We start from the raw sequence: 27,513 nt of genomic DNA, 5'->3' as shown, positions 1-27,513 counted from the left end.
AATGCAATAAAATGTTCGTCTGGAATGTCTGTTGAATAAGACGAGTATTACAACAACAAAAAAGCATTTGACATAGGAAGACCGGACAAGATCTAAGATTAGAGGAACATTGATTCAAGTCATTTACATATGGCGGTTTGAGTTAATAGAACGGATATGGAGGGATTAACGGAGTTCGTTTCAAAATCGTTTGTCAAAGACAGTTTACCCAATTTCAAAGAGACCACCGCAGCGTTTCCCTGCAAACTGGAGGCCGGGTATGACTCTTCTTCAGAACCAACGGACCTGAGAATTCGACGGAGAAGTGAAAGCCCCGAGACCAAGACCTCAACAAACGAGGAGCAAGAACGGTCCACCCCGACAACCAAAACCGAGACCATAGAATGTTCAGACGAATCAGACAACGGTACGTAACACATTTCTATATCCAGAAAATGGCTATACATCGTGGTAGCCTACAACCCGGATGAACTGTATATGAACGATGATTTTCATCTGCCTAAATTGCATAGCCTTATTAGGGAATTTAAGGAGGTAGATAGAGTAACTGAATTCACTGTTGATGTCACTCCCACGTTGTGTTTTATGTTTGGTAATGCTTACTCTGATGTGCAAATATACTTATAAACAAACAGAAACAACGCGCGCCAGCAGAGACTACACGTCAGTACCCGTCTCTCAAATTGTTACATTCTAAAGGTAGATTCTTAAACAAAAACGAATTCCTCCCATTTCCTAACTCTAGAAAATGAATTCCAGCTATTAAAACTATGCAAAAATTTTCGAAGACTCAACAACGGACGATTCTCCCCCCCCCCCCCATTTTATATACATATTCGTAAAAATTAACAAATTCTATTGCAAAGATTTAGGGTAGACAAATCTTTAATTTGTCGTGTAGAACTGTAATTGTATTTTTACTTTAAATAATTGCTAATATAAAACCAGATATTATGCTTATTGAGTTCAAATTCTCAAATCTAACAAATCGTGGGCTGCGGAGGGTTTTTCATGTTTTCATACTCTAGAAAAAGAATGTCATGGATATTCTGGGTTTGTTCTGTTGTGATCCGTGAAGATTTTTCGACAATGTATAATGTAACAAAGATTATGGAGGAACAATTGACTTTGTTCGTTAAAATAATTTCTGAATTTCATTAACAAACAGGGTGTTTCATAAAGCATGCAAGCATTTCCATTGCACATAGATTTTTTTAAAAAAAATTGATCTTGATAAATTTTCAAGACAATAATTTTAAGATATACAAGTATTATGATATTCTAGCCTCCTTAGGAGCAGTAAAATTGACGGATGTAAAAGTTACTCTTGTTAAGAGTATATGAAATAGGCTCAGATTGCCCATAAATCCCTCAAAACGTTTAAAACGGTGAAAAATCTATAAATATGTCAAAACAGTTATTGTCTACATGTAATTGTTTGCATCTATGTTGAATCATGAGTAATCGCCAAATCCCTTTTCTCTGTGGTAGGAAGTACCAAAATCTCAAACATGTCTCGCCCAATACTCCAATATTTTTAAGGTTTTGGTCAGTTTTTTTTTTTTTTTTTTTTTTTTTTTTAGAACGGCCAATTTCAAATTTATCACAAATCAATGTTTCCAATGTGAATATTCCTAATATTAGACATGAAAATCTTTGTCTTCATTTCATGAACACGAAAATAGAAGTCAGCTGTCTCAACTCCAACGAGATAGCTATTATCTAAACAACGCTGAATTACTGTAGATTCCGAAATATTCATGTGGAATCTATTATCGCGTAATTGACGAGAAGCATCATTTGCGAAATAAAATTACTTGCTTTTACGTTTTGGTAAAATACATGTAAAAAAAAAAAAAAAAATCCTCTTGGTCAATAGACCACTCGCAAATTCATGTTCTCACGATTCGACGTATACGCATCATTTCACGATATTAATTAAGTACAAGCATAAATAATTAATCTACAGTACATAAAAAATGTGTATATAAAGATTTTTTCCAGATACTTTTAAGACACAAAGGGCTCTTAAAATTTCAAAGTCAAGCATCAATGAATAACATGCCTTGTCAGCCATGATTTATTACTTTTATTTTCAGTTAAAGCCAGAACTTCGTAAAAGAAATGAAGTCAGTTTGATGAGTTTTGCAATTTGTAAATCAAAACTGATATGGTTCTTTACGACGAATTCTTGCCTCGAAATATCGAAATATTTGCTACATCATAATGAATGTAAATACACATATCAAATGGGCTCAAATCTAGTGGTAATACATATGATTAAGAGGAACAAGGCCGAAGTTTCCAATAAATAGAGCAGAGAGATTCTTAAAGTAACAAGGGGGATGGTTTCATTCAAAATTAACAACTAAAGATATAAATATATATATATATATATATATATATATATATATATATATATATATATATATATATATATATATATTATATATATATATTATATATATATATATATATATATAACATATTTATATATACATGTATATCTTTAGTTGTTAATTTTAAAATTGAAGATTTGAAATGAAAGCGCTAAAGCTTTACTATACGTCTTCGTGTTTCATTTTTATTTTTTACATATATATATATATATATATATATATATATATATATATATATTCGCGTATATAATGTATACACATCATCATGGAAAGTCGCTACTTTCATCTTTAGGAATTTCACTTTTCTGCATCAATAAACAGTTTTGTCCCTTCATGTAGTAAAAATATATCTCTAGGATTCCTTCGATTGATATTTAGGTGAATAATTAGTCTTGATGCACTGAGAACAGGAAATTTGAGCATTGTTTTCATGTAATTTTTGTTCATTAAAAGATGCAGCATTCAATTCGAGCCAGTTGATAGATGTATAACATTGGCTTCTAATATATTAAGAGAGGCTGGGAATTGGGCTATGAAATCAATGCATCTTGATCTGAGATCTAATAATTAACATTAAGAAAGAAATGCACTCGAACAAATGAACAATGTTAAGTAATGTTTGATATTTAGTGTTCTTCACATTTCAAATAAACTTATGGCGCTTTTTAACAAATTCGGAATTTCGTGAATGTATTACCAACTGAAACGCTGAATAAACAGACCCTTTATAGGTGTGGTCCACGATCATATAAGAATTTTGTAAACAGAAGTCACAGTGAAAAATGAATAATTTGTTAATCATGAATATTGAAAATCCCATTTGCATCACAAGAGGACAATCACTGCAACTGAATGGGCCTCGTCTTTCACTACCACTATCGTAGTAATGGGTTTAAATGCTTGGACGCAGACTATGCATGTTGACTGCGGTTCTATCACATGTTGACAGCGGTTCTATCACATGTTGACAGCGGTTCTATCACATGTTGACAGCGGTTCTATCACATGTTGACAGCGGTTCTATCACATGTTGACTGCCTAGTCGTGTTGATTTCAGTCGTTATATAAAGAATTACAGAGATTGGATTCTTTGGATGAGGAAAATAAAATCAAAATAAAATGGTTCGTAATATTTTTCCCTTATTGTCAGAAAAAGTTCGGATATTCGTAGGATGCGGTGGAGCAATACGATTGATTGATTGTGTATTGACTAACGTCCCTCTCGAGCATTTTTCACTCATATGGAGATGTCACCATTGCTGGTAAAGGGCTGCAAAATTTAGTCATATGTTCAGCGCCTATGGTCATTGAGCAGGGAGGGATTTTTTTCGTGCCACACCAGTGTTGCGACACTGAGACCCCCTCAGTTTTTTGCGGTCTCACCCGAAGGACCGTCCCATTTGGTCGCCTCTTACGACAAGCAAGGGGTACTGAGGACCAATTCTAACCGGATCCCCACAGGATCGGTGGAGCAATACTTTTCAACTATTGAAAAAACACGATAAATGATAATTGATATATCCATAAGTCGTAGATAAATTATTTTAAAAGAGCAATTAAAACAGATTTACGGGAGTATTTCTTCAAGGGATTGTGTCGGGACAGTTCATACTGGAGTTTATATTGACATCATAAACTTTGGTGACTTTGAAGCCCTGCTGATGATCTTTCAAAGCATGAAAGTTAATGAATCATATATTGTTGTATTAATGTTTGATAAGAAAGAATGCTTGAATTTCATTACTACTTAATGTGCAAAAAAGAAGAAAGAACCAAACTAAAAGAATAAAGACAAAAAAAACCAACAGAGGCAATCTAGTCTTGGGGACTCATTGGCAATGCTGAAATATTTATGTAACTCGCGTTGATTTGAAATTATCTCCTCTAGTCGCTATTGAGTTGCGTGTGTTTACAGTTAAGCATAATATTAATAACTGAATAATTAAGACAAAAACGTTTCAAATTATCTATTAATTAATCATTAATGAACCAATTTATACAATGTTGCTAGAAAAAATCCCTAGCGTTCATAGTTGTATTAAATTCAAAAGTCGCTTCACGAGCCGTTGGTGAATTTTCACAAACACAAGTTGGACGTTTGATTAGAAATAGTCTTTAATGAATATTTAATACTGACGTCTGCCAAATGCAATAAATGATAATCATTAATAGATATAGAGTTGTTACTTTAGATTTCATAAACCCAGCGGGCATGTTTGAACCCCTTCCCTATTGATGTTAAAAGAACGTTATGCAACACCGATCTTTTCCTACCTCACATCAAAGTTAAGAATAAGATATTGTAAATAATTAGGTAGAAGTCATTAATTCCAAATCTTGTAGATAAATTACTAGAATAGGGTCAACTATGATGTTACATTATATAAAAATAGAACCGTGTCATAGAGCATTCGCTTCGTGGCTCAGTGGTATCGAGCATGCGTTCGAGCCCCGCTCATGCCATGACCACGTAAAACCAACCACGTTAAGATGAGATTACTTCTTCACCGAACAGTCTGCATTTAAAATTGAGAATATACAATGTATATATGATATATGAAATTGGTACAGAACCGAGTTTCCTTCTAGAAATTCTAAAGTTGAAATTGGAATAGTTCAATTTTGTGACGCGAACGGGGGTCTATTCTAAAATGAGAAATAAGGGCCGTATGAGAAAAATAATCTTGGAGATTAGCTCCTGAGGTCGAACTATTTTGTTGAAAAATAAAAACCGGGCCCGATTGGACCGAGAGGTTCAACAATTCCAACAACGAGATTATTTTAGAGCGAGATTAATATAAGCCTTTTGGCTTGTTTCTCAATCTATTTCATGTATAAGACATTGTTTGTAAACATTATTATTGAATTATTTACGAATAAATATTGTTTAAACTGACGAGACAAGTCTATATAACTAGATAGCGATGACAGCCATGCCAAATGACGTCAATATATTAAATATCCAACACATATCTTGATGTAACAATGTTCTTATTAACATAAAAATGTTTTATTGAAAATTCAACACGGGCGGACTGTATTAGAAATTCACAGGAAAGGCCGTGACCTTCATTGAACATAGTCAATAAAACCAGTTACATTGTGATGTTTGAACCAAGTCGAATGCAATATTGTTTTATATTTGTATTTCCTTATAACTGAACTTTTCTCTTTTATACAGTGTTTCTTTATTTTTGTTCGTTGTTTTTAGATGAATGTTAATTGTTTTTGTTTAGATGAATTGTTGGTACGTGTGGAAAGAAAAGATGAGGCAGTACAGTTGCAAATGCATATACTTTATTGTGAAAATGATTTTGACGTAAAATCGAACATATGTTTGAAAATAGTATATTAGTCAAAAGTTAACCTGTAATAATTTTCTTCAATACTTTGTAATTTAGGACTATCTTCTTACTCGTATTTTCATTAGAACACCACAGAAATCGAAGACGTCATTACATCTAATTCCTTATTAAGCATCTCTGTATTTTGTAATAATGAGGTTGAAAAGCGCCATATGCATGAAAGGGAACCATATAATTGGAAATGAAAGAGTCTCGTTTTTCTAATTCTAAGAAATCTTTTGATACATTCGTTATCTGACGTATAATACACTTAATTTAAGACTAGAAGTTGCAATTAAACTTCTTGAGTTTTCACTTCATTAATTAGATCAAAGTATAATTCAAGGACTGAAAGTCAAAAGTTTTATTTCATAATCAGTGGTGTAACATTTTTTATTTGTCATTCTGTCGACGAGAGACGGAACACATCTGTATAGAATAGATGCAAACAAATTTACAGTGTACGTATGCGACATAGAGTTCTGAGCATTGCTACTTACAATCTTTATCAAACTCTTAGAAGAAGAATGGTTTTTGCCATCAATGAATTAAGTAAGTAATTTATATGACTATGATTAAGTACATTATCTATGAATTAAGTAATTTATCTGTGAATTAAGTAATTTATCTGTGAAGTATGTAATTAATTTATATGTGAAGTATGTAAGTACATGTAATTCATCTGTGAAGTACGTAAGTAATTTATCTGTGAAGTATGTAAGTAATTCATCTGTGAAGTATGTAAGTAATTCATCTGTGAAGTACGTAAGTAATTTATCTATGAAGTATGAAAGTAATTTATCTATGGATTAAGTAATTTACATGTGACATTGGTACGTTTAAAAATAATCATATAAACGTATAGAAATAAGAAACCAATTTATTTGTTGTATATATTCAATTATATAACCGACTATACGCACGTACAACTATCACAGCACGCACGATACCGGCTGCAGGTAGGTACAACCTCATGTATTTAGAGAACATATTTGCAAGAAACATAGTGACTCCATATATACATGAAAAATACAGTAAAATATACAAACCTTTATGTTTAAGTATTTGAATCTATTGATTATAAAAAATATTTTGATCATAACATGACAGAGCTATGCTGAAGTGACTTCTATGGCTAGATAAACACAAAAATACTTACATCTGTATTGCTGGTACATAATAAATCTCTAATTAAGACACCACCCCCTCACAAATATGATATGCATCAGTGTGAATGTTCTAAAAATACAGAAATAATATACAAAAATTGGTCAGTAAGAAAACTTTATGAAATAAGGAACTCATTCGACAGAGTAAAATTCCCCCTGGCATATAACGATTCCGGATAGTAATTTCTTAAGTATAGGATATTAGCATTGGTGTAAAGGGGAAACGACGACCATCTTAAAATTGTCTCATAATTTAAGAATCATTAGTAATTTAAGACAGAACACCCGCTAATTTTCACATCTGAATACGGACTTTTAGGCCAAATATGGGAGACTTCTCTCTCTCGAATCAGAAAATAATTCTCGGGATTTTTCTTGAAAAATTGATTCGATTAAAGATGAATATCTCTCTTTAACAAAGGAATCAATATGATAGTTTTGAGGCATACTTAGCGACTATTCTTAGTTAATCTTTTAAACTCATTCATTAGATGCACTGGCCTGGAGGTTATAAAACCTTTTTTTTAGCACATTTTCAAACTCGAACTCCGTGCTCTAAATCGTACTCATACTCAAAAGCAAAGGATATAAAACTTTTATAGAATTATTCTCATACTCAAATGGAATATACGCTCAGGATTTTTCGATTATGCCTGGAGATTGCTCAGAGATGTACTCAAAACAAGCATGGTTGAGTTTGAGTATGAGGACGGTAAAAGTTTTTTAACAGACCAGACACCTGTATCTATACTTTTGAATTATATGTACTGTCTAGGGATTTAGTTGGGTCTACTGCCAACTAATCTGTTAATTTATTTACACGTGCATGTGTATACCATATTTTAAGCATTAGGTATATTGAATGGATACCACATCTACACTGACATAGCATATACAACTAATCTATTTCAGTCTTGATGACGAAACTTCAAGCATATTTGTTTGACAACGAGGCGGAGCTGAGTGTAGACGTATGTGACGGTGTATAGTTGGAATTATATTAACATCAGTAAAATGATTGGCAAAAATGTTAACATCTTTCTTCACATAGCCTAGATTTTATCCCACTTGAATGTTCTTGCTGGAAAATCGCAACATATCCTGGTATATCTGAAATTTGTGATCTTCAATGGATGGTTGTGCAATAAATTTAAATATAATCTAATTGGTGTATCATTATTTAATCCGTGTAATATTATTTGATGCAGGGAATATATAACGAATTATAACGAAATTTGAACGGGGTTGTCAATGAAGAATAGCGCAGTGGCGCCGCCATTTTTTTCCCCCAGAGCATATGACAAATTCTCTCCGATTACCACCTTCCTCCCTATCAAAAATGATCCTACATTGCCTGATCTCGCTATGTGATTGTTACGTGTACAAGCTTACTGAAAGTTAACTCAGACAATATTAAATCTCATGGAACATACTAAATTTTAAAACCGCTATGGAATCGGAGACGAAATAACGATTCCAATATTCCGAATTTATATAATTTCCGGTGAATGGTGTTAATTTTTATGCAGACTCGATGTTCAACCATTAGTTAGGATTCGAGGTATGATATTTACACCTTCTAATATTTTTCCATAAATAAACTTTTGGAAAGTCATGCAAACTTTTAACTGACGGTATGATATCGTATTGCGTTGTCTTAAAGTCATTGACTTTAGTATATAATGTAGTTCAGACTGACGTTACTTCATCCATCATTACAAAAATTACCAAAATTAAATTTTACAATCATTTATCAGGCAGGAAAACCGAAGATTATTTCAATGAAGATTTTTGGCTAATAAATACCCGGAAACATCACCACGTGACGAAAAAATTTACGTCAGGAGGCGTATTTTGATGCCTGTAATAGTTGAAAAATCTATTTAAAATGCAGTATGTGTCGTGTACTGTAGGTATCTCAACCCCGCCCCCTTTTGTACTAGTTTAATGATTAATCTTTATTTCTGCTTATGACAATGCAAATACAGAGGCCAAGCAGTGCTAGCACAAACTACATTGTAAATGCTATATTGCATCGAAGTATATTGAAAATTGAAATACGCAGGGACACAAGTTAAAACTAATGTGATGTTATGTAACGTGAAATACTATATGCTTAATCAATAAAGAGATCATTCAATGACTCATGAGTTAATTCAATGTTACATGAATGAGATTTGATGAGTACTTGCAGTAACTTAAATGATGATAACAGTGTTATCGTATATGTAATCACCACCTTCTGATTAAAAGTGGACGTTGGACTAATATACCAAAAGAGGACAGAATATGTACAGACTGTAATTTACAAGCAATTGGAGATGAATTTCATTATGTACCCAACTGTAATTCAGTACAGAAAAAAAGAATAAAATGTTTATCACCTAAACAAGTAAGAAATGAAAATGCCTTTACTTTTAAACAAATCATGCCTAACAACAAATACCGTTTGAAAAAACTCTGTACTTTATTTAAGGAAATAAATAAAATGTGCTCCCATACCTAAAATACCGATACTTTACATTAATATATAACACGATTGTTTTTTTTTAATTTCATAAGTACTCTATTTCACGCATGTATCATTTGCTAAATGCGTATGTAACAACTCTTTGTTCCTGTTCTATCTCTGTATATCATTGTATGAAAGTGAGGAAATGCAATAAATCTAATTCAATTGGTTAAGACAAATCATTGTTTGTAAGGGATACACGTTCTGTTGCTAGAATTAACTGAAATTAACATCATTACAGAGTCTTCAATGATAGACACAGTATAAATAACATCATTACAGAGTCTACAATGATAGACACAGTATAAATAACATCATTACAGAGTCTACAATGATAGACACAGTATAAATAACATCATTACAGAGTCTACAATGATAGACACAGTATAAATAACATCATTACAGAGTCTACAATGATAGACACAGTATAAATAACATCATTACAGAGTCTACAATGATAGACACAGTATAAATAACATCATTACAGAGTCTACAATGATAGACACAGTATAAATAACATCATTACAGAGTCTACACAGTCAATGATAGACACAGTATAAATAACATCATTACAGAGTCTACAATGATAGACACAGTATAAATAACATCATTACAGAGTCTACAATGATAGACACAGTATAAATAACATCATTACAGAGTCTACAATGATAGACACAGTGTAAATAACATCATTACAGAGACTACAATGATAGACACAGTATAAATAACATCATTACAGAGTCTACAATGATAGACACAGTATAAATAACATCATTACAGAGTCTACAATGATAGACACAGTATAAATAACATCATTACAGAGTCTACAATGATAGACACAGTGTAAATAACATCATTACAGAGACTACAATGATAGACACAGTATAAATAACATATTACAGAGTCTACAATGATAGACACAGTATAAATAACATCATTACAGAGTCTACAATGATAGACACAGTATAAATAACATCATTACAGAGACTACAATGATAGACACAGTATAAATAACATCATTACAGAGTCTACAATGATAGACACAGTATAAATAACATCATTACAGAGTCTACAATGATAGACACAGTATAAATAACATCATTACAGAGTCTACAATGATAGACACAGTATAAATAACATCATTACAGAGTCTACAATGATAGACACAGTATAAATAACATCATTACAGAGTCTACAATGATAGACACAGTATAAATAACATCATTACAGAGTCTACAATGATAGACACAGTATAAATAACATCATTACAGAGTCTACACAGTCAATGATAGACACAGTATAAATAACATCATTACAGAGTCTACACAGTCAATGATAGACACAGTATAAATAACATCATTACAGAGTCTACAATGATAGACACAGTATAAATAACATCATTACAGAGTCTACAATGATAGACACAGTATAAATAACATCATTACAGAGTCTACAATGATAGACACAGTATAAATAACATCATTACAGAGTCTACAATGATAGACACAGTATAAATAACATCATTACAGAGTCTACAATGATAGACACAGTGTAAATAACATCATTACAGAGTCTACACAGTCAATGATTGACACATTATAAATAACATCATTACAGAGACTACAATGATAGACACAGTATAAATAACATCATTACAGAGTCTACACAGTCAATGATAGACACAGTATAAATAACATCATTACAGAGACTACAATGATAGACACAGTATAAATAACATCATTACAGAGTCTACAATGATAGACACAGTATAAATAACATCATTACAGAGTCTACACAGTCAATGATTGACACATTATAAATAACATCATTACAGAGTCTACAATGATTGACACATTATGAATAACATCATTACAGAGTCTTCAGTCAATGATAGACACAGTACATCTGGGGAAGGGAAGGATCACCCGAAACTTAAGCAAAGACGAAGTCGCACCAACTTTACCTTGGAGCAGCTGAATGAATTAGAAAGACTCTTTGATGAGACTCACTATCCAGATGCGTTTATGAGAGAGGAACTCAGTCAAAGATTAGGTCTCTCGGAGGCCAGAGTTCAAGTAAGAACACATCAAACTCACGAACTACACTTAATATCTATCTGTTTATGTAAGAACACATCAAACTCACGAAGTACACTTAATATCAATCAGTTTATGCATTAGTCCTGCAAACCGGCAATGAAGTGATAAACCAGTCGCATGTTATTATTATTATTATTATTTTCATTATTATTATTATTATTGATGCTTATTGTGCTTTAAAACTTTAGGTCTTCTCTAATTAGATATTAATGAATGAAATATTGTAGAACAAGATAGCGTTTGTTATTATAAAAATTACATCTTGTTATGAATGAAAGGTGAAGATAACGAACAGTGATCAATCTCATAAATCCTATAAGCAATACAAAATAGGGAGTTGGGCAAACACGACCCCTGGATATACCAGAGGTGGGATCAGACAAACACGGACCCCTGGATATACCAGAGGTAGAATCAGGTGCCTATCCAGAGTTATGAATCTTTCAGCATTTCATGGTGCTCAAAAAATAGTTATGCAAAACTTCCCGGGATACAGCGCATATTCTCTTTTCTCACACTTTTATTGCCAAGACTGCTGTTTTCTGTCACGCTCTCTGTCACGAAAGTCGAACAATATTGCATTTCTATTAAAAGATAAATGTGGTAAGTAGCATGCACAGATGCAAATAGAAAGAGACTGAGCTAAAGATGGGGCCAACAAAACCTCGTTCTGACTATTTTCTGTTTAGTTGTATTATCAGCTAAATATTTCAACCGAATGGTTATGTTCGAACCCCTATTCCCTAGAGAAATTCTGAATCTCAGCTTTCCTAATTGAATAACATAACTTTGAACGTATCACCCCTATACGGAGGAACCATGCGTATATAATTGACATTTGAAGATATTTGATAAAGAAAGTTTAATTAAAAAAATTAGAGTGAAGATTGATCACTTCGGTAAATGTTAGATTTTGTTAGCCTTCGCCTTAGGAGGATGGATGAGCGTAATTCCCGCGTTGATACTGTCTAACATGCAAAGCCCAAGGAATGTCTATCAAAGACGTCAATGAGTGAAAAAGGGTCAAATCAGACCAGGGTTTTTTTGGTGACTTTGATACAACAAGCAACATAGTCTGGTATTTTTCAAGTAAAAATTATGAAATCCTAGCTTTGTTCCTAAAATGAAGAAATCAAGCTGGGCGACAATGGGATAATTTACCACACGTCTGAGTTATGAATTACCTGAGGAGGATTATTTGCAACGCTTGGTTCCAAGTTCAAGTTCACTTATTTCTATCAGACCACTAATAGTGCTAACCAATGTGCAATCTAAAATTTTGCAGGCATACTCAAATACGTTAGAGATAATATAATATGATATATTTGAGAGAAAATGATTTACAAAATTGATGAAGTTGGGCAGGTTTTGTGATAAGCTTATTTTGTATAAGCATATATAAATTCTTTGGTGGTTTAACATTTAAAATTGTCATTATTTCACAGAATTTTATAATATTGGGTCCATTACATTACTTTTTATCCAGCAACGTTTTCCTTATTTCTGACAAAGCTGTACATTTAGTTTTTAGATTGATAGATTGATTGTTTTACGTCACGTCGAGAATTTTTCACTCACATTGAGACGTCACCAGCTGTTGGTGAAGTACCACAAAAATTTAGACCTATGCATAACGCTCAGGGCCGCAGCAATGAGGGTTCTTTATTGTGCCAACACCTGCCACGACACGGGACCTCCGTTTTTAAGGTCATATGCGAAAGACTCGTGATTCTCACTTCTAAATACCAAGCATTTGGCGAAGGAGCAATCACTACTTTAGGTTTGACGCGGGGGTCGAACTCATAGCATACTATTGTTATTATTGCTGATGTAATGTTATCAAAAATTGATGTAGGCTTGACTATAGAAGGCGACACTCTCTTTGACCTGATGGATAAGGGTGAATATTTAAAAATTAAAACCAAAAAACAAAAACAGAAAACAAAACCGACATTTATTGCAGTCATTAATCTTAGCTAGGATTATTTTGATTAAACTTTCTATATTATTTTCTTTTATCTGCAATTGAGGTGCATCGGAATTCTTGTGTAAAGCACACTCAAATTTGAAACTAAAGCACGGCTATTAATTTCTGAGGTCAGATATAACCCTCGTCGTATCTAGTCCTTCAAAGAACAAGTGTAATCAAGGATGTACCGTTTCCTGAAAGAAATGATAGGTTTTTACTCAGACATGGAGTGGAATCTCCCAAAGACAGGAAATACATATCAAATACACAAAGTATAGATTAACAGACTGCAACCCTAACAAATTATTAGCTTTCTATTAAATCATTTTATTCCATATCTGCAAGGATTATGAGCTGTTCACTTGATGCCGGCTCATTGTAATAAAGTAACATAATCACATCCATTTAGAGGCAGTCGGGGCTGCGTTGTTTGATTTCTGTTCGCGTTTTGCAAATATCGAATTATGAAGATTTGTGTTCTAGAGTGACCTCTATTATTCTTCTATCCGCAATCTTTCCCGAAGTTTTCCATTACCTTAGTGTCTCTATTATCTAAAACTGCACATCGTGGCCTCAAATTTCTCTGTATGATATAAACCCTTGTCCATCAATTAGCTTAACTGAAATTTCACATTATGGGGCCCATTTTAGAATTAAGACCAACAATTTGTGCAATTTTTGTAAATCAGCAGTTTAAAACAAAAATTAAATGCGTACTATTATATCTACAGACATTATACACACAAATTGAAGTAATTTGGACGAATAAAAAAATAATAGTCTTAGTCGCAAGACCTTTCGTAAAAAGGACTGCGATGCAATTTTAAATTAAAATTTTCTAATTGTAAATTAATGATATTTTAGCTTCCTTATAAATATCTAAGTATCATGGCATATATATTTTTATTTATTTATTTATTTATTTTTTTTTTTGCTCTATATATTCAAGACAGTCAGACGTAATTCCTGGAATAAACTTCCTGCGAAAAAAAAATATTATGCAACAATTCATACTAAATTAATTTACTCGGGTAAAAACAAGCATTGATTTAACATATCGAAAGTAATTCAAGTCTAAAATCCATTCTAAATCCTAACCCACTCTCCTGGGACGTCACCAGAAGATGATGTGAAAAAGTGGCTGTCGTAGTTGACGTTCTAACAGTTTCATCTAATCAGTTTAATCAGCTCCATTGTGTTAGGAAATTGTGCTCGTATGTTTCTGATAATTTAGGTGGTGAAATTTCTTAGTACGTGATTCCCAACTGGAACAATGGAAAAGCGACGTCAATTTAATTGAATTGACATGATGATTGTCGGAAATCATAGAAAATGTAATATTTTACCAATGAAGAAATTAGAAATCCCTTTTGATTAACAGGCGAAAGAATGTGAGAAATTTTATTGAAATATAGGGATGTCGTTTGCTCTTTTAAGGACAAGAATTTTTCAAACTTTCCTATGTACAGTATCACACAGTTTTGTAAATAAAAGCATGTCCTCTATTACGTGTAATTCATTTTGAAAGAAAAATGAGTACTCAACGATTTACTGAAAATTAACAATACGTGTTATTATTAAATGATCATTAAAATCTGCTCAAAAGTATACGCCAACAAACTTTCATTGATGATCCGCAACATTTTAAAACAAAAATGATATTTTGAAACTAAAATCTAGTCATTATTGTATTGGTGTAAGGTTTTGTTCGGTGACATTTTCAGTAATATTTAAACAAACACAACATGCAGTGGGATCGTGACACCATGGCAACAGTAAAAAAAAAAAAAGAGCTTCTTTTTTTTCTAGGTGTGGTTTCAGAACAGAAGAGCAAAGTGTAGAAAACAAGAAAGTCAAATGCAAAAAGGTATGTGATTACAGACACTCAAAATAATTAGAGAAAATGTCTCGCAAAATTAGTAGCCAAAAGACATAATGAATTTCAGAAGTCTCCTATTGCGATTATATTATTATAGGGTACAAATCACATTAATTGTGAAGATAGTTTCAATAGGATTTACTTGTGAGGCTAATACAATCAATACTAATTTGCACAGCTTTTCTTGAGCTAATTTGATCAATTTGCCAATTCGCTTTCTTCATTCGTTCAATATGTGATGAATTAGGTGAAATAGGAATAACGAAGTGTATGACCTGCACAAGAAATTGACACAGTAGTTGAGCTTTCCTTAGAAATAGACATATTCCCAAAATGTCTGAAAGGGGTATATGTGCTTTATCAATGCCATTCTGTTTTGGCGAACAATGCACATTTGTGGTTTTTCTATGAAATATTTGCATTTTCAATGTTTTTGCCTTTCATATCTGTACAAATTGTTATGATACCCATTTTCTCATGAATGCAAATGCGTGTATGAATTTTGATAATATAGTTCGTCTATTTTAACAACTGAAAATTCTGTTAGAAATGAAAATAGAATGCAAATATAAAAAAAATAATGAATTTCAGTTTTGAAAATACATGAGGATATGAACTGCACCGTCTCACGTCCTACTTTTTATGAAGCCCTTACTAACGCGCTTCCTACAGTATGCCGGCCTGAAGCGTCGCGGTTCATACTCTCAGGTATATTTCAAAACTGAAATTTATTTCTTAATAAACATCAACAGTTTTCTAGCTATCTAGGAACATTGGAAGTGACATTTAGCTATACAATCGTGTTGGCTTGGTCTCCTAGAGTTTAATACCGAACTTTGTCGTTTGATCAATAAACATAATTAGTGATAGCGACATCTAGATGGGATGTGGCAGTCTCCTATCTTCAAAAACCGAAAACATTGTTCAATAAGTTTTGAGGATGTCGTTAAGTTCAGATATGCAGATTTTAAGCGAAACTGTACAGCGTATGAGGTTAATTTCGACGATTGCAAAATTAAGTAGATAATAGTTAGCGCTTGTTCATGTCATTCTTTTATAACCGAATCTGCCAATACCCTTTTCTAAAAACTGTTGTTTTTCTTTGCTTTAAAGAAATAATACAAATTGATTATCATAATGAAATATGACTTGGGTTCGATAGACAGGGGATCTAAATTGAAAATGACACGCCATGTGCAAATCGTTTGTAAAATTAAAACAAAATATTAAATGTCGAGAGAGAATAGTTTTGTTTATTTTTTCCGAAAATCGTTCTAACACTTTTCAATTGCTTTTTTTTTTGGTTAAGAAAACGAAAGACAAACTACTAGCTGCGTATTAATTTCATAAATTAATCAAATATTTCTGTTGAGGACATATACATATGTGTTGAGAATCAAATACATTTTTCACATAAGATTTCCAAAACAGTTCTAATCAGTTAAGTCTTGGCATTTTTTGATTATTTCCTATTGTTCTTATAACATTGAGATTAATCAAAAGCTCCCAGTGTCTGAAAAAACACAATAAACGTCTACGATGTTTTTCTAGAATAGACGGAAAGCTCAAGCGAGGGATAGAGTTTATTTTACGAAATTGAATTATTTTGCTGAAACGAGGTTTTTGATATATGATGGTTTCGAGAATTGGTTCTATAATTTATTTCATTGGAAGCGCCAATGAACAAATAATAAGTCGAGAACCCGGGCTTATTGACAATGGAAACCAGTATTACAAATTTGAATGCTGCTCATGATGATAAATTGGCGTCAACAAATATTTAACTATTGCGGTAAAACATGTTATAACGAAACCCAGAATCTTTCTCTTTCTAAAAAACATGTGACCTCTGATCCGACTGCGAAAGGGCTGTCGATTGAAACTTTCGTTGTCGTCTGCGCTCGTCTTATTAGAAGCAACTGAAAAGAACTGGGTGCAAATTAGTCAAACATAAAAAAGATAGCGAACACGAAGATTAACGTATTTGAGTTCATTAGGAATATCCCGTCAGATTCTGTGGCTAATAATTTCTGTCAGATCTCCGCATATTTAGAGTAAACATTTTCCGCAATAGCCAATTATTGGCCCAATACCTCGTCAGATTATGATAAATTGCGAAACCGTTTCATTATTTGATATACGTTGTTGCAGTATGAACTGTGAGGTCTAATATCAAAGAGTTAAATCCTGGTCATGGTTAAAAACAAGTTCAATGTAACACAACAATTTCTCATCAGAACATTAGTCTGACTACAGATTCATGATTTTCATACATCAAGTATGTTGAAAATCATTTTATTATTTATTATATTTTAAAGATTGTTTTGCTTCGCGACTGAATTAGGCCTACAATTACATCATGTTTTAATTTTTTGTGTGTGTTCGCAATCGGATTACAATTTCATCATGTATCTAACTTTCTTTCTTTCTTTTTTTTTTTTTTTTTTTTTGCTTCGCGACTAAATTACAATTTCATGTTTTTAATTTTTTTTTTTAAATTTTACTTCACAGCTGGATTACTTATCCAAGCTCCAGGGACGCCATTGGATGCCTGTAGAATGACCCCGTACGTTGCCATGCCTCCCATGCGTGAACCAATAGATCGGTTACCTCCGATGTCACCATTTTTACCGTACTATCCACTGCACGGTCCCAGACATGTCCCCCAGCCTATACATCCACTGCTTCTGTACCATCATCACTACGCAGCCGCCTTAAATTACGCATCCCTGCATGACAACGGCCTCAAGTCTAACAAAAACTCCAGCATAGCGGACCTTAGACTGAAAGCAAGACAGCACTTAGCCTCACTTGGTATCTGAAAAGTCAAATACAAAATATCATCTGTACTATGTGACATAAGAATTAACATATGGTGGATTTTATTTGATTATTTATAAACAAGACATAATAAAAAAAGGTATTTGTATCAGAAATAAACTTTTTTTTTTTATCGATATTGATTGTCGATTCTACTGTGATTTTTGAAATACTAGTGCAAAACAATTCATAATACTAAGTACTACTAATTGCAAGATTTCCGAGTTCCTTTTTGAAACTATATGAATTGCTTTTGACTTCGGAAGATTGAATGTATATAACAAATGTGTAAATTATTTTTTCTTGAAAAGAAAACTAAGAATATAACCTCCTATGTAAAGCGATTGGATTAAATGTTCTAAACATACACTGGTATTACCAGGTAGTCACAAAAATATCAAAACACAACTCTATTCAATAAAAAAAAAGAAGATGGCTGTAAAAGTTTGTTGTTTGTTAAGCTATGCAGATTATCGTGGGTGAAGTTTGTCTTTGTTGACTGAATATAACGATGCTAGCTACTTCACAGAACGTTTTTTTTTCCTGTCTTCAAATGCATCAGTTAACAATTATATAGGTTTTTGAGCTTTTAAAAATAACTATTTCGTAGATCTGGTATATGCATGCATGCTACCTCCTGCGAACACAGTTAAACTTATTTGTTGATAATGAATTTGCCTATTATTTTAAAGAATTAAATATGATAGGGATAGATTTTATTCTATTTATTGTTTGCCCCGCCCACTTAATCGATGCGATATCTGGCGTACGTACACAAATTAGATCGTAGAGTAGTGTAAGAAATCAACGTTGTAAAATGACGCACACGGAATGTTATACCTTACTGGTGAAATCGGAGGGAACTGTCCGTCTCTTCTCTGTCTGTCTGTCCGTCCGTGTGCTCCCTCCAGTTGGTCGTTTTATACTTTATAGCAGTATTGATTGAAACTTGTTGTATAGCTTTCTGTCGAACAACTATACATCCAATTTGACTACCCTCATAGCTGATACACTGTTGCAGTAGTTATGACTCTTTGTATGAAATATACATGTACTTTGAAATAATGATATGGAACTTGTCAACTGTTTTGCTTTACTCTCAGAATATTTGTTTGTCGTATAAAACGATTAGATGGCAATGCATATTCATTCTTGGCATGTCAGCTCCACTTAATGTTCTGTGATGGAAAGCGTAGAATACATACTAAATGCCTCAATGTGTAATAAAAGTTTTTTTAAAAAATAACAACTTTACATGTGTGGTTGAGTACGGTTGTGGTCTGTCAAATGTTACGGGGGGATTCAAAAGCGTACAAACTGTTCATATTCGACGTCATTTATCTCGCATGGTGTACTTAAGGAGAAAAATACATTATATTTATTCGACATCTGTTGTGTGCTGAGAACTCAGCATTCAACTATAAGCAGACATATATTGCGCATATAACAGCTATAAGTAGACATATATTGCGCATATAACAATTATAAGTAGACATATGTTGCGCATATAACACGCATTATCCTATACCTGATAAGAATCTTGAAATGTTATTGGCTGACAACAATATCATATACAACGATATTATGCATCTTACTAACCTATTACATTCTACTCTGCTTATACTAAAGTCACCTATATTGAACTGTTATATTGAAGTAAAAATAAATCCTCAGCAACATTATTTATATACTTAAACATCGGTTATATTGACCTTTGGATATAATGTAATATTCAGGTCAGTCCCTTGATTGATTGATTGATTTTGTATTGTTTAACGTCCCTCTCGAGAATTTTTCACTCATTTGGAGACGTCACCATTGCAAAAGTCTGCAAAATTTCGGCTTATGCTCGGCGCTTACGGCCTTTGAGCAGGGAGGGATCTTTATCGTGCCACACCTGGTGTGACACAAGACCTCGGTTTTATCTACAGGACCGCCCCATTTAGTCGCCTCTTACGGCAAGCAAGGGGTACTGAATACCTTTTCTAACCCAGATCCCTACGGGACTGTCAGTCCCTTGAATTTCAATCATCCAGAGTAATCTATTGCCAATATGCCCCGCCAATGTGGTTTACTGACCACACATGTGTACCATGACGTCATGAGAATACTTAAATACCCTGTCAATAGAAATTAATCAGTGCCTATTATGACTTCATAGGTAAGAAGTTTTTAAGTACTATAAATATTTACAAATTAATTTATTTTTGAATTTACAGTTTGTTGAAAAACTTGTTTTTGTTTGAATGTTGCAGCCATTTTTTCATTGTTGAACATTTGATAAAGTGGCTCAAAAAGGCTTATGTTGTAGTCATTTAATGCCAAAATCCTTTTAATTAATGTATACGTAAAATCAAAGACAGGATAAATTGGTTATGATACGCTTACTGCTTCTTTTTTTTCAAGAACCCCATATATTTCCGTATTACCCCTCTAAGTGTCCACATAGCTGACAATGGTTTACAGACAAATGGAATAGCGCTATGGACAATTTTCTTCACACCGTTCCATGTTATAAATACAATATATGTCAAACAATTTGCATGTGATTTTTTAAACGTATAATTGTAATAGGTATACATATGTATCATTTCCCAGAACTCTCCGTGCTTGCCGGTCAACAAGATGCAACAGACATGGAATAGCCATGATAGCTGTTTTCAACGTACACGTATGCAATATGGTTCGATATATATATGATATATGACGTCATTGTTTTATGTGACATTGTGATGTAAACGTCATGAGTATGTTGCGCTAATGTTGTTGTCATGGAACACATTCCATATTATAAAAGTTTGCGCAACAAAACTATGTTGGAATATGGATGCACAAGGTCTAGTTTAGTTTAAAGACATTTAGAATGTACTTCTTGGAATTTAAAATTCAGTGTAGACAGTGAAATGCTGCACATGTGAGAAAAAATATAAAATATTGATAGATTTTCTTCTTTTGTTAAAATAGATAGGCTATGAAATTCTTGTCATTGTTATTCCATATGCATTATACTGTTTTCGAGACAACGTTTCTAGAATTTGTGTAAATGAGAACACTTATTAATGTTTTCGTTGACGTTGTCGATATTCGATACGATAATAAGCTTATGAAATATTGAAGATCAAATTGCCTGACGAAAACGTTAACTTATAGTAGATAATAATGGATGCTAGTAGATCACCGACTAATATGTCTAATGCATTCATGGATATAATCGCTAGTCAGGGCCTTGAAACATCATCTAGCCTTAATAAACCACAAAGCTTAATGTCGATGGCCCCTCTTTATGTTACATGCAAAGGTTTCTCCGTAGCATTGATACGGCAAATTACAGCATGCTGTATTTTAATATGCCCCCGTTATTAGCATCACGTATCAAACTATAAAGTCAATTTGTCAACATAAATAAATATTGATTGGAGACAGAAAACATATCCTTCTTTGGTTGTATGACAAGGTTTAGCATTAATGATTTATGAATCGAACTCCGTGTTCATTTGTACAGATATCGCATAACAGGTTTAATTTTATTTGGTGACAAAACGCCAATAGCCCGCCTTCCCTTCCATTCGCCTAACATTTAAATCATATTAACCGGCAGTAATAATATCATTTTCACTTCTGTAAATGGAATGACACTACCGTGATTAATATCAGAAACAGAAGAATTGTTATTCGAGCGGAGCAATGAAATATTTTGGAAGAAAAACTAAGTTGATTATTATATAACTAACTTGCCGTGTATTCGAATATGATCCGATTAGCGCCCACTGTTTTCATGTATGTGTGAATGTACATTTTGGGTAATGTTAGTGGTTGGTAACTGGACTTTATGACTGTTAACATGAGACCGAATAATTCATAAAACTTGTCAAAAATTATCATGAATAATTAATTCTTTCCCACAGGAATGCCTGATAAACTATCAGGAGAAATGAATTTGTGGTTTCTCGATTTTCACTTCATTTTCAGTCTAACTTCTTCTCTTTGGCGTTAGAAATTATGATCATAATTGGAAAAATTAATATTGATGATTTTCTCTCCTTGCTGTCCTGACTCAGATAACTGCTCTTCCAGAACAATTCCAGATCTCTCTCTTATGGACTGTCACATATTTTTTACCCTCTTGAATATAGAATTATAGAAATACTAAAATAGAAATGCAGAGAGAGAGAGAGAGAGAGAGAGAGAGAGAGAGAGAGAGAGAGAGAGAGAGAGAATTAATTAAAAGGAAAAGAAATTCAACATAGAACCCTTATATTACAAGAATGATTAATTTCACTAATTTTAAATCTGTGGACGATATACATAATGCATGATGGGATGATTTTTTTCATTTCCGTTTTCATTGCGGTTTTAATATATAGTATGTCCAAATTAAAGAGGGGCAACTTTCCAGTAAACAAACACACGCAACTATTAGATATAGTGAGTTAATCGTTTTTGGAAATGGGATGGGGTGAAGGAGCAGACGGAGAAGTCGACTTAACGTATGACCGAAAATTCTTGAAAGCAAAAAGAGTAGCTCTGCCCAATCCTCAAAATCTTGGAGAAGAGAGGGGGGGGGGGGGGGGGGGGGGCGTTTATCCTTAAGACTAACGTGACTTCACTTCAGCGGTTCAGCTTTGCATTTCTACTACCGTTCATCACTACTAAAAAGTGACCAGTTGATAAATCTCTTAGTATGTAAAAATTTGCATGTAATAATAAGTACGGGATAAGTACTTTGTTAAGAAAAACAAGGAGGAGGCCCCTTCCCTCCCCTGTTGCTATGTGCCCTGGAGAATGTGATTTTTATGATATAATGACGCGAGAAATCTAACAATCTGAGTAAATATCCACAAATCCGTGACAGTGAATTTTGTTTGTGTTGGCTTCCCCTACCAAACATAAGGACTGTATTCTAATAATTCATGTGTTTGGTACTCCGATATTCGCTTACAACATTCTGAAATCTTTAAACCAGGCAAGTAGGTTTTTTTAATATTAGAAATGATTCGTCTTTAGTATTCACTAATTTGCATGTACAAGAGTTGCCCAAGTGACGCATAATTTTCGTAACTTCTTCATCTGAAGAGTTCTAAAATTTATTAGTTCCGATTTTCCGCATTAAATTGGATTTTCCTCGTCTGAATCCTTTTGGGTATAATGTATAGTGTTAAGAATTCCTTTTTAAAGCATTAAAAAACCCAAATCAATGTCAGTTGGGGTTATCATTAACTGCACTGAAAGTCACTTATTTTGTTTATGAGATGTATGTTTGTCACTTACGACATGCCATGTGATTTAGTTTGCAAGATGTATATATTAGGACACGAAAAAAGAGAACCAAAAACCAACAAAAAAAAAAAAAAAAACCCCAAAAAAACAAAAAACAAAACAAAAACAAAAAACAACAAAAAACCCGGAAAGACCACAATAGAATAATTTTAACAAAATATATATGTAGAAAAAAGTTAACATGCATCAAACCTTGATGATGAACATTCCTCTAACAATATGTCAACATTAGAGGGTAGCAATAAAACATTGCATGAGACATATAACACATTTTGATAGATGAATCTGGTTTTTGTTTATTGTATTGCTTCCCATTTCTAAATAACTAGACACTATCCAACACAGAGACAATAACATTTCTAAATAACTAGACACTATCCAACACAGAGAGAATGACATTTCTAAATAACTAGACACTATCCAACACTGAGACAATGACATTTCTAAATAACTAGACACTATCCAACACAGAGACAATGACATTTCTAAATAACTAGACACTATCCAACACAGAGACAATGACATTTCTAAATAACTATACATTATCCAACACAAAGACAATAACATTTCTAAATAACTAGACACTATTCAACACAGAGACAATGACATTTCTAAATAACTAGACACTATTCAACACAGAGACAATGACATTTCTAAATAACTAGACACTATTCAACACAAAGACAATAACATTTCTAAATAACTAGACACTATTCAACACAAAGACAATGACATTTCTAAATAACTATACAATATCCAACACAGATACAATGACATTTCTAAATAACTAGACACTATTCAACACAAAGACAATGACATTTCTAAATAACTAGACACTATCCAACACAGATACAATGACATTTCTAAATAACTATACAATATTCAACACAGAGACAATGACATTTCTAAATAACTAGACACTATCCAACACAGAGACAATGACATTTCTAAATAACTAAACACTATCCAACACAGAGAAAATGACATTTCTAAATAACTAGACATTATTCAACACAGAGACAATGACATTTCTAAATAACTATACAATATCCAACACAGATACAATGACATTTCTAAATAACTATACAATATCCAACACAGATACAATGACATTTCTAAATAACTAGACACTATTCAACACAGAGACAATGACATTTCTAAATAACTAGACACTATCCAACACAGAGACAATAACATTTCTAAATAACTAGACACTATTCAACACAAAGACAATAACATTTCTAAATAACTAGACATTATCCAACACAGAGACAATGACATTTCTAAATAACTAGACACTATCCAACACAGAGACAATGACATTTCTAAATAACTAGACACTATTCAACACAAAGACAATAACATTTCTAAATAACTAGACACTATTCAACACAAAGACAATAACATTTCTAAATAACTAGACATTATCCAACACAGAGACAATGACATTTCTAAATAACTAGACACTATCCAACACAGAGACAATGACATTTCTAAATAACTAGACACTATCCAACACAGAGACAATGACATTTCTAAATAACTAGACACTATTCAACACAAAGACAATGACATTTCTAAATAACTAGACATTATCCAACACAGAGACAATAACATTTTTAAATAACTAGACACTATTCAACACAGAGACAATGACATTTCTAAATAACTAGACACTATCCAACACAGAGACAATAACATTTCTAAATAACTAGACACTATCCAACACAGAGACAATGACATTTCTAAATAACTAGACACTATCCAACACAGAGACAATAACATTTCTAAATAACTAGACACTATCCAACACTGAGACAATGACATTTCTAAATAACTAGACATTATTCAACACAGAGACAATGACATTTCTAAATAACTAGACACTATCCAACACAGATACAATGACATTTCTAAATAACTAGACACTATTCAACACAAAGACAATAACATTTCTAAATAACTAGACACTATTCAACACAAAGACAATGATATCAAAACTTCAAACTTACAATGTCAACTTCCATCACTGCTGGAAATTTGAAAATATATCTGATTTATTGTTTGCTTTGTTTTACGTCCCATTTGAAAATTCGCCACTCACATAGTTACGTCATCAGGTGTAATTGAAATATCACAAATGTCCTAATGGCGCTCAAGCCGTGGCATTGAGTGTTCTTTATAGTACTAACGCCTACCGTGACACAGTCCCCGTTTTAAAGGTCAAATCAAAAAGACTAATATTTGCTTATTTGTTTTACATCCCTTCCAGAATATTTCACTCATATTGAGATATCAATAGATGTTGGTGAAGTACCACAAATATGTGAGGTATAGCGCTTTTGCTGACGAAACGGTCGACTCAGAAAAATAAACTGGCGAGTTATTTTTAAATAGAAGGCCAATGTTTTTAATGTTTCGTTAACCAAGATAAATAACTGCCACAGTTTAGCATTACTGACATATATATAAGTCGTTCTTTAATCAATAAACCATGTTCCTATGTGGAATGATAAACAGTAAATTCTTTTCATAGGTGCATTCATATCACACAACAACCTTTTTACAAATGGCATTACTTAGCTCACTGTCTTTTTCATGGCTGCAGCACCTTTAATAGATTTCATCAGTTCATTTGCCTTTGGTTGATAATTCGAGTGTTTAGCTTTGCCTAAATATCATAGGACAGTTGCTACATTTACTTTTGAGAAGTCAAACTGTATAACAGTTATTTTCCTCTCTTGACCTATTTCTACTTATTACATGCTGTGAATTTGTGCCCATTTTCCTGTAGTATTTGTTTAGTTTTTCGTTAGCCACATTACGGTTTGAAAATCCTGTGCACACAGGAACAGGTTAGTGTAAACAAACAGAACTACAGTGATATCAGAATAAATTCGTAACTTGCAAATATTTGAAGTTATGATGGAAATGACTAATATTTGCAAGTTAAAATGAAAGGTGAAGATAACGAACAGTGATCAATTTCATAACTCCTATAAGCAATTCAAAATAGATAGATGGGCAAACACGGACCCCTGGACACACCAGAGGTGGGATTAGGTGCCTAGGAGGAGTAAGCATCCCCTGTCGACCGGTCACACCCGCCGTGAGCCCTATATCCTGATCAGGTAAACGGAGTTATCCGTAGTCAAAATCAGTGTGCCAAGAACGGCTTAACAATCGGTATGAAACACGTCAAACAGCATTTGACCCAATGATAGATTGTATTGACGAACTAGATGTATCATATTTATACCCCCCCAACCCCCCAACCCCCAACCCCCCAAAAAAAACCCAACAACTAAAAAGCAAAAAGAACAACCAAAAAAATAGATTCAAGTGGGAAAATATTGGACTTGAACAATTACCGAGCACCTAAACCACTAGGCCACCAAGGCATGTAAGTTTAAAGGTTTAACGTTTGACAGGCTGCTAAATATCAAGGTAAATTTTGAGAACGAATTTTTCATATTTCAGCCATTTTCAACAAGAGGGCCAAATTTCCTCAAGTGGACTAATGTACAGTCATACTCAAGTAAAACAATTTCAGTGTTTTATTTCTGGTTTATGGTGGCCTTTTGCAACAGTTTACATTTTTTAAGGCCCATTACGTTACATCTATTATATACTCTATATAATTACGGTGATGTTTATGCTTATCAAATAAAGATACTATCAATATATAGATATCTTTATTGAGTTATTTGGGTAAACACAAGTATAAACTGACATTGTATAGCAGAATATTTGTAAAAAAAAAAACAAAAAAAAACAAACAAACAAAAAGATATTCAAGAAAAATGTATTTATGTAGGCGAATTTGCATACCAAGTGCTCTGTACTTCTTTAGACTTGTGCACGACGCTCAGAGCCGAAGTAGTGAGGGGTTTTTCACTCAGTTGTTGAGGTATCATCCGAAAGACCCATGACTCTCACTTCTAAATGCCGAACGTTGGCACGTTACGGAACCCTCACTGCTGCAGAACTGAGCGCTGAGCATTGCATCAACTGAATTCTTTGTTAACATTGTGTGTATATGTAT

The 27,513-nt window shown here is 33.0% G+C and overlaps 1 protein-coding gene across 1 annotated transcript; it reads left to right on the top strand.

Moving 5' to 3' along the window:
• Window positions 1-51: 51 nt before the first annotated feature.
• On the top strand, window positions 52-18,621 carry LOC125657911 (short stature homeobox protein 2-like). Its single transcript, XM_048888836.2, has 4 exons — window positions 52-406; window positions 11,300-11,499; window positions 15,302-15,359; window positions 17,883-18,621. The coding sequence occupies exons 1-4, from the start codon at window positions 157-159 to the stop codon at window positions 18,191-18,193; spliced, it is 819 nt and encodes a 272-aa protein (XP_048744793.1). The 5' UTR covers window positions 52-156; the 3' UTR covers window positions 18,194-18,621.
• The last annotated feature ends 8,892 nt before the right edge of the window (window positions 18,622-27,513 follow it).

This window comes from Ostrea edulis, chromosome 9, assembly GCF_947568905.1.
Source record: "Ostrea edulis chromosome 9, xbOstEdul1.1, whole genome shotgun sequence".
NCBI lineage: Eukaryota > Metazoa > Mollusca > Bivalvia > Ostreida > Ostreidae > Ostrea > Ostrea edulis.
The sequence above is the reverse complement of the archived record's forward strand: the minus strand, read 5'-3'. Positions and strand labels throughout refer to the sequence as shown.

Excerpts from the sequence above, each read along its gene's own strand:
- LOC125657911 (XM_048888836.2), top strand. The coding sequence starts at position 157 with ATGGAGGGATTAACGGAGTTCGTTTCAAAATCGTTTGTCAAAGACAGT. Across the intron at positions 407-11,299 it reads TTCAGACGAATCAGACAACG|AGTCTTCAGTCAATGATAGA; the intron begins GTACGTAACACA and ends ACATCATTACAG. Across the intron at positions 15,360-17,882 it reads AGAAAGTCAAATGCAAAAAG|CTGGATTACTTATCCAAGCT; the intron begins GTATGTGATTAC and ends TTTACTTCACAG.